Here is a 14,756-nt window from a genome sequence, read left to right as displayed (position 1 = left end):
AAAAACAATACATAAAAAAAAAAAAAAAAAAAACACAGAAGAAATATTTTAAGAATATGTTTTCAAGCTGGGCAGTGGTGGGGCACGCCTTTAATCCCAGCACTCGGGAGGCAGAGGCAGGCAGATCACTGTGAGTTCGAGACCAGCCTGGTCTACAAAGCAAGTCTAGGATAGCCAAGGCTACACAGAGAAACCCTGTCTCAGAAAAAAAAAAAATATGTTTTCATATTAATCCCAGGTGTGGGGACACGGGGCTGCTTTGGACTGTCCACAGCAGCTGGCTATGATTTGCCTTGTGCTCTAGCAAAGGTGCATTTTTGCCAGCTACAGATAGTTTCTGTGATTGTCTGACGTTTGGAATTCTGGGAAGTTTTCAAAGGGTATATAAATGCTGATAGGCGTTTTGTTGGTCAGTCAGGTGGGCTGGTTGTGGTTTGTTAGTGGTCACGCTCAAAGAAGAAACAGTAACTTATATTCAGGGCTGGAGAGGTGGCTGCGGTTAAAAACACTGTCTGTTCTTCAACAGGTCCAGAGTTCAATTCCCAGCAATTCTCATGACCATCTATAATGAGATCTGCTGCCCTCTTCTGGTGCACAGGGGTACATGCAGGCAGAGCACTCATATAAATAAAACAAACAAACAAATAAATCTTTTTTAAAATTAGATTCATGGCTGGAGAGATGGCTCAGAGGTTAAGAGCACTGACTGCTCTTCCAGAGGTCCTGAGTTCAATTCCCAGCAACCACATGGTGGCTCACAAGCATCTGTGATACGATTATGATGCCCTCTTCTGGGCTGCAGGAGTACATGCAGGCAGAGCACTGTATACTTAATAGCAAATAAATAAATCTTTTTTAAAAATTAGATTCAGAGAACTTTCTCTCTCTCCCTCCCCCCCCCCACCTCTAGCCTTCTTTCTCTCCTATCTAGTAATGGGGTCAAACCCGGTGGTGGTGGGATAGAGTGGAAACAACCCACAAAGTAGCAAAGGCCAACCACACCCAACACATTCCCTGCCAAGGATCACCTTTCCTTGCTACTGCCTCAGTTTACATTCCTGATATTGGACACACCTTAAACTTTGGGTTTAAAACACACCCACACATACAGACAAACATGCAGGAAACACACACACACACACACACACACACACACACACACCTTCCCTAAGTTGTTTGATTTGGTGCAGCCTTCCAGTTCTGTCTTTGGGATTCCTTTTCTTCATTTCTTCTCCACAACTTGCTCCCGGGCTCTCATGATTTGCTGGCTGTTCTTGACATCTGTCACCTCTAATAGGCACAGGCGCATGAACATCCCTTCCTCAAACAGTGAGAATGCCAGCCTATCCCTTCCAACATTGTGCTGGGGGACCCCCGAGGACCATTCGGCCATTCCCATCACAGGATGCACAGAGTCTGGGCATCCTCCGAGTAGCAATGGAGCCCCAGACCCTGGCTCCTGGTGGAAACGCTGAACCTGAAGTTTTGGTCAAAAGTAGCTAGGAGCTAGGGAATGGGCCAGCTGGATGCTCACTGCAAAGGCACGAGGACCTGAGCCGGACCGCCAGAACCCATGTGATGGGCTCAGCTTGAACACATGTGCACCTAGGACCCCAGTGCTGTGCCGGGTGGGGACAGGGTTGCTGATGCCTGAAATAGCAAGCGAAGGAGCTTGCAGCCAATGGTGATGACTTGAGTTTGACTCCCCAAGTTGACCTGCACATATGCATGGTAGCATGCATGTGTGCATCTGTACACATACACAAGTAATAAAATATAATCAAACAGCAAGCCATAGGTTCAGGTTGAGGCCACAACTCAAGAGTAAGTGGAGAGTGATGAAGGAAGGACCTGGGTTCAATTCCCAGCACCCACATGGAGGCTCACAACCATCAGGCCTCCAATGCACTGCACATGCATGGTGCACAGACATATATACACACACCATCCATACACATCAACTTCTTAAAAATTAGTTATTAGCCAGATGCAGTGGCACACGCCTGTAATCCCAGCACTGAGGGAGTTCAAGGCCAGCCTGGTCTACAAAGTGAGTCCAGGACAGTCAAGGGTACACAGAGAAATCTGTCTCGGAAAAACTAAAAAACAAACAAACAAAGAAAAATTAGTTAACTAGGGGCTGGAGAGATGGCTCAGTGGTTAAGAGCCTTGTCTGCTCTTCCAAAGGTCCTGAGTTCAATTCCCAGCAACCACATGGTGGCTCACAACCACCTATACTGAGATCTGGTGCCCTCTTCCGGCATGCAGTGCAGGCAGAACATTGTGTTAAAAAAAAAAAAAAAAAAAAAAAAAAAAAAATTAGTTAACTAAATATGTATGTCCTATAGGGCTGGTGATGTAGGTCACTGAAAAAACACCTTGTAAGTACATACATGTAGCATCATGGGTTTGAATCTCAGCACCAGAAAATGAAAATTCCACAATGCCTATAAAACTGTTTAGAAAACATTTATTTTGAACACATGAAAGGAAAATTTAGAGATACCCTCCCCCCAATAAAACACAGAAGATCCTTTCCAAGGTAATGGGGAATCCCAACAGATGTCCCTGAGCAGTGCCCAGTGCTGCGTACAAGTGTGGGTCTCGCCCTCCACACTCTGAGCTCATGGAGCTGCAGAAAACCTGTGTTGGTGGCAGAGACTTGTCACATTCCTGAGGCAGGGCAGATGGACCCTCGGGGCGGCTTGCCCGCCAACATTCCCTGGTTTCGGACTGAGTGTCTGTGTGTGAGTGACACTGTCGCTGTGGGACCCACAGCGCTCCCTGCAGAGGGCTGAGCGCACTCTTTCCTCCATCCAATCTGGACATTTGACACACCAGGCAGGAGGCACCCGGGCAACCGCAACTTGGGACATCAGTACCAAGACGGTTCTGCCAGGTGGAGAGGCCACGTGCTGCCTCCCAGGGATCTTTGTCCATGGGGGCCAGCACCCCTCTTTCCGAAGGCTTCCTTGGCCCAGGTGCAAGGCACATAGCCGCTCGGCGGCTGGGGAGGGCCGGCCTAGCGGATGGGCCTGAATGGAAAGGTCACACCTGAGATGAAGGTGTGCCCTGGGTGCGTAGGCAGGGCCGGGTGGGCAGCTGGGTGAGCTGCCACAGCCCCATAGGCGAGCGGCGGGGTGTGGATGTGCGGGTAGAACCCAGGGGGGAGAGCGGTGTGTGGCGACTGCTGCACTGGGCCCGAGATCACCAGCTGGAGCAGGCTGCAGATACAAGGAGAGAGATTAGGACGGAGGCCTCAAGCCCGGGGCTGCCACTCGGGCCTCTGGCCTGCCCTCCCAAATGGTACAAGCCCGATGGCACGTGCCTGTCACCCCCGACACTGCAGAAGCTGCTCAGTCCCTCTGTGCTTGGTGTTTCACGCACCTCATGGGCCAGGGGCGTCTGGCAGGTGAACGTGGAGCACAGGAGACTGGGTAAAGGAAAGGCAGTGATGGGCTGGCAGGCCCTAGGCCAGGATTGAGAGAGAAGGACCTGCAGGGATAAAGCTACAAGCCCACCAAGGACGGGTGGAGGGGGTTTACACTCGGAACCACAGACCATGTCAAACTCCATGTAGCGGCCGTTCTTCTCAGCACTCAGAACTCTCGGCTCGCGGGGGTTGGCCTCTGTGCTGGCTAGTTTTATGTCAACTTGACACAAGCCGCCACTGAGGGAAGCGCAACCCCTGGTTGGTGGTCCTGTGTTCTATAAGAAAGCAGGCTGAGCAAGCCATGAGGAGCAAGGCCCTGAGTGAGCAGCACCGCTCCCTCTCCGCGCTCCTCCATCAGCTCTGATCCTGCCCTGCTTGATTTCCTGGCTGACTTCCTTCATTGATGAACAGTGCTGTAGAAGTTGTTGTTTTGTTTTTGTTTTATGAGACAGGGTCTCTCTGTGTAGCCTTGACTACCCTGGACTCACTATGTAGACCAGGCTGGAGTGCTGAGGAAGTTAAGTCAAATACGCCCTTTCCTCTCCAGGTTGCTTTGGTCATGCATGGTGTTTCATGGCAGCAGTAGGAGCCCTGACTAGACAGCTTCCATGACAGCCTGGGCCAACACCCACACACAGCACTGTCTCAGGACAGCAACACTGCCGTCCAATTCTTTTTTGGGTTTTTGACTGCATTCCATACGTCAACCCCACAATGGTGGCTTTTCAAATGACCTTGGGATCCAGAGTCCAGTGACTTCTTAACCCCTGGTAAACTGAGGAGTCCATACCCCAGCCTCAAGGCTCTGCTATGCCAGGACCACACCCTCAGGACTTGAGGCTCTACCGAGCTTCACCAATACCTCTTCTTCCTTCCCTTTCTACAGCCCCCACCTTCTGGAATTCTCCACCGAGTTCAGTTCTGCTTTGAGAGCCTAGCTCCTTCCCAGCTGTCAGTGTGGTCAGCACCTCCCTGCTGGAAAGCCTGGCACACCTGCCTTCCCTAGCTCAGGCTGCTACTCAGCCTGGCTCTCCAAGCTGAGGACACAAGCCCTCTGCTCACTCCTCTCCAGACTCACTGAGCTCAGCCTGGCCGTGCACCTGGAGTCCACGCTGGTCTCTCATCACCAAACCCAGTTCCAATTCCGGCCCTCATCCCTTTGGCCTCTAGTTCCACCATGCTGCACCTCCCTGCAGGCTGTCCACATGACAGGGCTGTAGAGGAATTTCAGTTCATGACTACTCTGGCTGGAATACAGTCAGGGTTTTAATCCCAGGAGACAGAGGCAAGCAGATCTCTGAGTTCAAGGCCAGCCTGGTATAGAGCAAGTTTCAGATAAAGAAAAGCTTAGGTCCAGGCATGGTGGTACATGCTTTTAATCCCAGCCCTCAGGAGACAGAGGCATGCGGTCTTTGTGTTCTGGTCAGTGCTGTTCAGGAGTTCAGTTGAGTCAGTGAGGTAAGAGACAGTGCAGTGGAGCAGAGTTCATGGCTATTCAGTTCGGGGAATTCAGAGGCAGCTTTTACCGGAAGAGTGTTGCAGAGAGAACAAACTAGACTCAGCTGAAGACAGAATGAGCCAGAGAATGAGAAGGAGCCAGAAGATTAGAACAGATTGCTAGTTAGTTTGAGGCCAAGTAGAGCAAATCAGTCAGAAGCTGAGAGAAGCCAGATTGAATCAGTCAGCTTGGAGAGGAGTTTGAGCCAGAACAGCTGAGTTGAACCAGCCAGCCAGAGTTCAGAAAGAACTAGGAAAGGTGAGCTTATTCAGCAGTAGGTCTCAGAGGCTGGAATATCCTAGGCCTAGATTAGATTGTACAGAGGCTAGAAGCTACATTAGCAGACCTAACTCTGAGGCAGTAAGACTTGACAATTAAGTCAGACAAATAAAAGCTACTTTAACACAGCAATACCGAGTGACAGTCTGTCCCCAAGTGGGCCCTGCTGCTCTTCAGACAGTCTTGAGCTTCCCCAAAGTAGAGGTGGGACTATCACAGACCCTCCTGTGGCAGAGGGGGGCCACAACCACAGGAGACCTGGGTCAGTGCACTGTGGGCATGGAGACAGGGGCCAAAGCTCCACTAAGACCTTTTCAAAAGCGCACACCTGTAATCCCAGCACTCGGGAGGCAGAGGCAAGTAGATAGCTGTGAGTTCAAGGCCAGCCTGGTCTACAAAGTAAGTCCAGGACAGCCAGGGCTACACAGAGAAACCCTGTCTTGAGAAAAAAAAAGTTACTAAACCTAGAGAGCACTGCAGAGACCAAACTGAGACACCCTGCAGAGCCTTAGCATTTCAGAAGTCTCTAATCTGGTTGGAAAGTCAACACAGACCAGCTGTCAGAACTTGCACAACTCCAAGTGAGATTCTAAAGCCAGAAGCAAAGGACCGGTGGGCCCCAGAGAGCGCTCCAGCCATGGCAGGTGGCCTGGCCTTTGTGTCCCTTAGAGCCTCTCCCACGCTCAGCCCACTCCCTCACGAGAACTCAAGAGTACAGGACTGGATGACAGGGCCCCACCGCGGCCCAGACACCCTCCCTCAACCTGCCGTGAAGCAGCAGTCGGCTGACCTTTGGCCTGCCGGCTCCTGCCCAGACTCACTAGCCTGGCAGAGGCAGAGGCAGGGACCCGGCACTGGGTGGTTATGACACTCAGCGCAGCAAAGCTGCTTAGCTCCTTATCCATGCTGCCTGGCAGCAGGAGCCCTGGGACTCAGTGACAAGTGAGGAAAGACCAATCCTACCCACGTGTCACCACGACTGTGACCCCCCCCCCCCTGGTTCACAGGCCTGCCTTGAATTGAAAACACCACCTTACTCAGTGGTCACAATTACTATTATGTGTGGGCATGGATGACACAGTTACAGGTGAAGCATGTCCATGCACACTCATGTATGTGGATGTGGGCACATGTGTGCCATGGCGAACATATAGAGGTCAGAGGACAACCTCAGGTGACAGCTCTCATCTTCCACCCGGCTTGAGCTGGGGTCTCTACTGTTCCCACTGTGCTCCAGGCTAGCTGGCACGCAAACTGTGAGGGAATGTCCCGTCTCCACCTCCCCTCTGGCTAAAGAACTTTTAAACGTGGGTCCTAAGGTTCTGAACTCAGACTCCGGCTTATGCATCGAGTGCTTTTGCCGGCTGAGCCATCTCCCAGCTGCAGTGGCTACTTGCAGCAATGCAGCCCTCTCTTCTACAGTGCGATGGTTACTCACTCGTCCCCTGTGCCTGGGATGGAGGGCTGCTGTGCTCCCTGTGACCTGAATGGACAGACCTTCCAGCTTCACTTCTATCTAGGGACAGAGTCACAGAGGCGCCATGCTCAGATTCTGACAGGGACAGGGCCTCCCACCAGACACCATGACCACGCACCAGCTCTGAGGGTGTTCCGTTTGCACTCAGCTCAGGCCTCACAGAGCCCCTGCTGGGAACATGGGAAGAGGCAGGGGACCCAAGCAGGAGTCAGGTCATGTGACTACAGAACCTGTAGGACAGTACTCTTTACTTCCCATAGGACGACTGATTGTAGAGGCACCCATCGGGCTGTGGAGATGAGATTTTCAAACAGCATTTCATCTCATCTTCACTGCTACCCCCAGAGGGAACCTGAGGGCGCGCGCATGCGCGCGCACGCTGTCCAAATGCCCCGCAAATCTCTCAGAAGCCATGCACCGGGAGGACCCGCACACCTGGCGCATGAGGTCACCACATAGTGATGTCAAACTATTCTCAGTGCATACAGATTTGGGCTTCACTTCTGAGGAGGGCCACAGAAGTGAAATGCCCAGGTTCTGACAGGGACAGCAGCTCCCACAGGACACCGTGGCCACCCACTGCTCTGACAGCAGCATACTTAGCAGCTTTAAGTGACACTAGGAGTATGCTGTGGTCTCTCCCACTCTAGCAGGAGGGTCATTCTGAGCCTGCGCTCTTCCCAGGATCCATCTAGTCAGCCTTCCCAGGACCAAGGGGTCTGCCCTGCTTGGCCTCCCACCACCCCCACCTGGCCCAGCCTTGCCAGCCCAGCCTGAGGTAGAATACCTACTTGTTATGGGGTAGCCGGGAGCACAGGGTTCTCAGGTCATCTGAAATCAAGGAGACAGGAGATTAGAATGGGAGACCTAGGTGCTCAGAGTCTTAACAAGACGCTGGCCAGACAGCAGCAGGGCCTGTTGGAGCGAGCCCCTGGTCTCCTTAGAAACTGGGTTCCCTTGTATGGAAATTTTTACCTTAAAAAAAAAACAACCCTGAAATGGAAGAAGCCACTTGGAAAGGGGGTAGCCCTGCTGAAAATTTGTTGAGTTTCTGGGAAAGAGCCAGAAGTGAGGGCTCTCAGTGAGCAATCACATCCAGGGAAAAACGGGACCTCGTCACTGGCAACCCTCACATGGGGACAGAGGCGATAGTCTGTTAGCTAGCAAACACAGGGCCGGCGCTGTAGCTCAGTGAGAGTGCTCGCCCAGCAGGCACAGGGTCGTAGCTCAATCTCTAGTACTGCCTGCTTGCCCTTCAAATGCAGAAACCAGACAGCGAACATATCCAGGCATGGCGGTTCACCCCCATGATCCTAGCACTCGAAGGCAGAGACAGAAATGCGTGGGATTTGTTTCACGCTAGCCTGGGTTACAAAACAAGATCCACCTCATACACCCACGCACGCATGCATGCACACAGGCATGCAGCCCAAAAACTTAGTCCTCCAGCTGCCCTGTGCCAAGATGCCTTGTCTAAACACAGCAGCACCTCATGAGGGTGGCTTGGGGGACATTCTAGGACTTCTCACAAACCTCCCTTGCAGTCAGGGGGAGGAGAGCAGGTCCTAAAAGAAGCAAAGGTGGTATCTGCCTAGGCTCCCACGTCCTTTCTGCCTACACCATGGCGTGCCGGGGTCAGCGCCCACCTCTCGTGCACAGCAGGGCTCCCGATGCCATGGCCACCTGCAGGGCCTGGGCCAAGCGGTCCAGTGCAAGCTCGATCTCCTGAGAGGCGTTGAGGGGGTTCAGTTCATCTGCTAGTCTGTTGATCTCCTCCACAAGCGGGACCATGTGGTCGAAGAGGATGAGCCCCAGGCGCCCATACAGGTTCTTCTCTGTCAGGTGCAGCTGGAGTGTCATAAGGACCTGCAGAACGCTCAGGTGGAGCTTCGAGTACAGCAGGTGTGAGTCTCTGTCCGTGCCCGTGCCTGAGTCCTTGGCAACCTTGTGACCGACGTGGCCGTTGGTCAGGCAAGGCTTCTTCCTTTTGTAAGCCAGAGGGGCCTTCACGCACCAGCGGATCAGCCCAATGAGGGGCGTGAGCTCTAAGAACCCTATGGGCAGGTTGGCGGTGATGGGAGTATTTAAAAACGTGATGAGAATCAACCTCGGGTCCTCAAAAATCCAGCTGACAATCATTTCAAGCAAGTCCAAAGGTGGGATGAGGTCATCTGCAAAGAGATCATCAGTGAGGAGCAGCTCTGGCCTTGGGGACAGGAATACAGTGGACAATGGGTGACGAGTCCCTGAGTTTACAGCCTCCAAGTCTACTGCCCAAGTCACCCATCGTCTCTCTCCTTTTTGACACCTGATTCATAGACCAATGTCCTGTCCCTAGGGTCCAGGACCCCATGGCCTTACCTAAGTTAACCATTGCCTTGAACTCCATCACTTTTACCCCCAATACACACACACACACACACACACACACACGTATTTTGGGGTGATATATGTGTGCCCGAGCCATGAGGCATATGTGGAGGCCAGAGGACAACCTGCAGGAGCCCCTTCTCTTCCCACCTTTCTATGGGTCCTAGGGACTGGACAGGTTCTCAGGATGGGAGACACAGGCTTCTAGGCCAGTGGCTCTCATCCTTCCTAACATCGTGACCCTTTAATACAATTTCTTATGTCGTGATGACCCCAACCATAAAAATTTCATTTTATAACTGTAATTTTGCTGTTGTTATGAACTATAATGTCAGTATTTTTGAAGACAAGCTTACCAAAGGGACTGCGAACCCTCAGGTTGAGAACTGCTGTTCTAAACAACCAGCCACCTCACTGGCCTTAGCTCAAAACTACTGGCGTAGGTCACCCCTTCTCTGAGTATAGGTTTCTTCCCTATATCCAGGGCCCCCTCCACAGCACAGTGACAGCTCCTGTGTCCTTCAGAGAGTGACCTGGAGGCCGGTCAGCCATCCATCAGCAGCCAATGACATCTCAGCCCCAAAGCTGGAATCCTTATGTAGGTGCCAGTTTCACTCCTCAACAGCTCTGACCAGGGCAGAAGGTGGTACTAACTACTTTATACAGGCCAACGTACTTCATCCACACACCACCCCAGACTGTTCTCCAAGAAAACAGAGGCAAGGTGCTGCCGAGGCCTATTCTCAGGACTCCTCAGACACACGTCGTCATGGAACCCAGCGTGGTGGTGCACACCTTTAACCCAACACTCATGAGGCAGAAGCAGGAGGATCTCTGTGAACTCAAGGCCACCCGGGTCTAGAGTGAGTTCCAGGACAGCCAGAGCTGTTGCATGGAGAAATGGTCTCAAAAACAAAACAAAACACTAAAACTAAAACCACATGGTGTGACCCTGGCTTTTATATCTCCAGGATATACTGCCCAATTTGGGATCAGCGTGGTATGAGTTCAGGCTGGCGGTGGCCCAGCCTCCTCTCTGAGGCTATGCACTCTCAGCTCACAGGACAGCAAAGCATGTCAGAAAAGGGCCTGGGAAGCAAGTCACCTGCTCCCTCGACTGGAATACGGGTTCTGGCCTTTCCTCCTCTCTGAGACTGTCCCACTCCAGTAACCGCTTCCCCTCCGGCAGTGGTCAGCAGCTGTGGTCTACCACCTCCCAGCGGCAATCCCGCCTCTGCTTCTCTTTTCCCTGAGGGCTTTCTATCTGAGTAAAGCCACCTACATTCTGACATGTGCCCAGGCCTCAGTGAAAGAACATGCCATGGTCCCGAAGGAAGCGCGCTCAGGTGAAGGTGTGCATCTATGCCCTGGGCATGCATGTGGCATACATTTGCTTAAAGACTGAATTCTCCATTGCCAGAGGAGACCTGCGCTCTTGAGCCTGTTTTGCCGGCGTGTATGTATGTATGTGAACAGCATGCATGGGACTCAACCTGGGTCCTCTGTAAAAGCAGCAAGTGCTTTTAACTGCTGAGCCTCCTCTCCCCTGAGGGCAACCAAATTTAAATGCATTAAAAAAGGTAAGAAGTGGTCAGGGCGTGGTGCACGCCTTTAATCCCAGCACTTGGGAGGCAGAGGCAGGCAGATCACTGTGAGTTCGAGGCCAGCCTGCTCTACAAAGTGAGTCCAGGACAGTCAAGGCTACACAGAGCAACCCTGTCTCGAAAACAACAACAACAACAAAGGTAAGAAGTAAAGGGAGACACAAATCTAACCGAGGGGTTGAAATGGAACAGGAGATAGGAAGATTTCCAAAAATTTCCCGAAGACTCTCAAATTGCTGGCTTAGCTACCAGATCAGAACAAGACACTACTTGTCAAGCCTTGGGCAGCAAGGACAGAGGGAAGAAGCTGAATCCTGAACAGAAAGCAGGCTCAGAGCTCCATTCCACACAGAAAATCATGCTTGACCTTTCCATTACGGTAGGACAGTGAGCCAAGGCCATGCAGCGCTGCAGGGGCGGCAGAAGTCACTAACTGGCTACCCGGGGCGGGGGTAGGGGTGGGGGGGTTGGGGGGGGGGGTCGGGCCTCACAGCCTGGGCGTTGCTGCCCATTTCCTCCATCACGGACAGGCTCCCAGGAGCAGGGTCGATAAGCAGGGCTTTCTGTAGAAGTCCTTCCACGTCTGTGCCGTCTACGGCCCCTGTTTCCTGGCTATATCCTTCCAGAAGGCCTGGGTTCAGCACCCCAGCATCCACATGTGGCTCACAAGCGTCTGTAATTACAGTCCTAGGGCAGCTACCACCCTCTTCTGGCCTCCACAGGTATTAGGCATGCTTGTGGTGCATAGGCATACACACAGGTAAAACACACACACACACACACACACAGAAGAAAATGAGAAGAGTAAGGAGAGCAAGGGGGGGAGGGGAAGAGAGGAATAGGATGGAGAGGAGGAGGGAGAAACAATAAATAAATAAATAAATAAATAAATAAGCAAGCAATCGAGTGAGCACTTGCCGCTCTTCCAGAAGACTTGGGTTTGGTTCCCAGCTCCCACACTGGGCAGCTGACAACGGCCTATGACTTCAGCTTCAAGGGACCTGACACCCTCTTCTGGCCTTCTTGGGCACCCACACTTACCTGTACATACCCACCCCTAACATGCACATAATTAGAAACGATTCTTGGGGGCAAGCAGGTCATATGTCTGTGGAAAAGGATCTACCTCTCAGCCCCAGGCGCTGGCTTCTTATGCTCTCATTCCACCATCAGACCCAGCACTTGGGAAGAAACTAAACAAAGTCCCTTTTAGCAAATGGCTTAGACCCACAACAAAGGTGCACACTTCACAGTTAGGAAAAAAAAAGTCAGTGCAAGGGTCTGCAGAGCGGCTAAGAACACTCACTGCTCTTTCAGGACCTGAGTTCAGTTCCCACCTTGGGACGATCTGTATCTCAGGCTCCAAGGGATCAGACTTCCTCTTCTGGCCTATGCGGGCACTGCACACATGTGACACACACATGCAATGTGTACATACGTACATACGAATGCACGTGTACACACACACTGGCACATGCACGCATGCACCAAAAGCCAATGTAGTCACTGGTGCATGGGATGCAGGTGCTTGCCCAGCATGCACACAGCACCACATGAAGAGGAATACAGGAGGCTGGCATTCTACCGAAGCTGCTCTGACACAAACAACCTGCTTGACTGCTTGACGCTTACCCGACGACAGGTCGTAGAGTGCAGTCACAGACGTTATGAACTGGCAGCAGAAACGGGGACTGGCACTGAAGATCTGCTTTAGCGTCTGCACAGAGCCTGGCACCAAACAGCAGTAGTCATCCACAATGACCCTGGCAAGCCTCACACAGTAGACCACGGGTGTCCGCTGCAAAGAAGCCACAGTCCAAGTCACCAAGGGACCCTGGGATGGCAGCTGATCGGCTCACAGAGCCGGGTCTCGTCATCTAAAGCCCATAGAACCAGTCAACCTCCCACCCACGTATGTGATCACAGCTCCACTGGGCCGGCCACGCTCGCTGCCCGCTACCCCACGCTGCTCCCTCGCTGGGGGACAGAGGTGAGTCCTTGCAACAGGGATCGCCATGCCTGCGAAGGTGGAATCTTTACATAAACCTTCTGCCGGGCTTCGTGGAGAGGTGATTTTGGTAAGATTAACTGCGGAGGAAGTGACAATTTCTGTAAGATGCCATAGATCAAAACTAGCCATTACTCCCATTGTGAGGTGCGGAAGAGTTTGATGCAAATGTTTGTTAAAGCTGGGCATGGTGAAGCCGGGCGTGGTGGCGCATGCCTTTAATCCCAGCACTCGGGAGGCAGAGGCAGGCGGGTCGATGTGAGTTCGAGGCCAGCCTGGTCTACAAAGCAAGTCCAGGACAGCCAAGGCTACACAGAGAAAACCTGTCTCAAAACAAACAAACAAACAAAAGGGGACTGGTTGTAGCACCTAGACAACAATGATCAATGACATCACACGTGTGTAAAAGACCTCTTCAGACATCCTGTCACATCCAAACTCTCATTATCCTAAGGAGGCTCTGGGAGTAAAGCCATGTGGAAAGCTGTACCTGGAGCCAGGAGGCCGCACATTCCAACACGGGGATCCTACACACAGCCACAGCCATGGAAACCAGCTTTCCCAATAAGCTCATCCGGCTGTCGTCAGCTTTGTTGCCTTGGGGGCTGAAAAGGGACGAGAAAATGATCTGCCGCACAGAGTCCTTGCTTTGCTCCTGGAAATAACTGCACATGATTTCGAGAAGCTGGAGCTCTTGGAGCGAATTCAGTCTCTGTTAAAAAAAAAAAAAAAAAAAAAAAAAAAAGCCCGGGAGAAAGCTGTGAGAGACGAGGGCCTGGCCTGCACCTGCCTGCCCCTTAGGTCCCCCCTACAGTAAACGGTTCGGTTCCGTGGATGCCTGAAACCCCAGCATTCAAGAGACGGCGGCTAGAGCTGGCCTTAGCTACCCAGGACACAGGGAGACAGTGTCTTAAAAATCCAACCAAACAAAAACCAAACACTACCCCCCACCCCCGCCCAAATCTGTTCTTTTTCCCACGGTGTACGTTTTCACCTTTGTGAAGCCTAAGCCTAGGGGGCTTAACCCCAGGAAAAAGCTGTGCGTCTAATTATAAGCAACATCCCAGAGGGCTCAGTTTTGAGACTCCGGTGATGTTGAGTAGCCAGTTCCCAAAATCACCGCCTGGATCATTGACCGGCGACTGTCACACGCGGCTGAGCAACGCCGCTGGACCCGGCGAGGGCACGGTCGGGGTAGGCACCTTGGGCTGTGCGCCGCGCTCCTTGGGCACCTGGAACACGAACTCCTCCAGCAGTTCCACGGGGCCCTTGTCCACGATGGGCAGCGGCGCGCTCTGCAGCTGGCTGCTGAAGTAGATGTCCAGGTGATACAGCACCTCCTTGGCGGCGCTCAGCGCGTCGCGCCGCAGCAGCGAGTGGCGGATGTCGCTCATGGTGCGGGCGCCGCGTCCCACTTCCGCCTGGAGACAAAGAGGCGCGACCAGCCTGGGCCCCGACGCGGGCAGGGCCGTGGCACCCGCCCGCCCGCCGCTACCAGGCGCGGACCCGCTCAGGGGATCATCGTTGTCGCCGCCACCGCCACGGGCCAGCGGACGCCCTGGGTCCGACTGCGGCGCCGCCCAGAGCCGCGGGAGCCGATGCCGCTCGGCCGAACCGGCGGCGGAATGCCGAGGTGGCGACGGCGGCCCGCAGGGGCCAACCTCAGGCCGCGGCCGCGCGCTCTCCTGGGCGCCCCCTGGCGGTGAGGTCCTTACGGGCTAGCACGAGGGCACGAGGCCCCGCCCCGCTGTCTTTTCAAGTGTTTCTCCCAAGTGTCCTGAACCTGCATGCTCTATGCAAGCCTTCTGGTGCTCCCCACCAACCAGGACATGTTCGTAGGCCCCCGGAGGGGCTTCTAGGACAGATGATGCTGGTAGGCACCCCTCGTTCCCCGACGCCCTGTTCCCACCTTCTGTTCCAGGGTCCCTATTTCCAACTGCTCTCCTGAGTCCTGGCCCCTCTTTAACTGCTTTGCTCTAACTTAGGCCAGGAAGACCAGGTCCAGCCCACAAGCTTCCCGCTCCGGAAAACCCTCCCACCCTACAGTACCCCCAACTTCCACTCCAGGATTTTTATGCAGTCCTATA

The 14,756-nt window shown here is 53.2% G+C and overlaps 1 protein-coding gene across 1 annotated transcript; it reads right to left on the bottom strand.

Moving 5' to 3' along the window:
* Positions 1–2,459: 2,459 nt before the first annotated feature.
* Ints15 (integrator complex subunit 15) lies at positions 2,460–14,137 on the bottom strand. Its single transcript, XM_051161090.1, has 6 exons — positions 13,872–14,137; positions 13,160–13,381; positions 12,294–12,459; positions 8,334–8,858; positions 7,479–7,518; positions 2,460–3,224 (listed from the first exon to the last, which is right to left on the bottom strand). Exons 1-6 carry the CDS (start codon positions 14,061–14,063, stop codon positions 3,023–3,025), a joined length of 1,347 nt encoding a protein of 448 aa, XP_051017047.1. The 5' UTR covers positions 14,064–14,137; the 3' UTR covers positions 2,460–3,022.
* Positions 14,138–14,756: the final 619 nt, after the last annotated feature.

Source organism: Acomys russatus, chromosome 19 (assembly GCF_903995435.1).
Source record: "Acomys russatus chromosome 19, mAcoRus1.1, whole genome shotgun sequence".
Taxonomy (NCBI): Eukaryota; Metazoa; Chordata; class Mammalia; order Rodentia; family Muridae; genus Acomys; species Acomys russatus.
The sequence above is the reverse complement of the archived record's forward strand: the minus strand, read 5'-3'. Positions and strand labels throughout refer to the sequence as shown.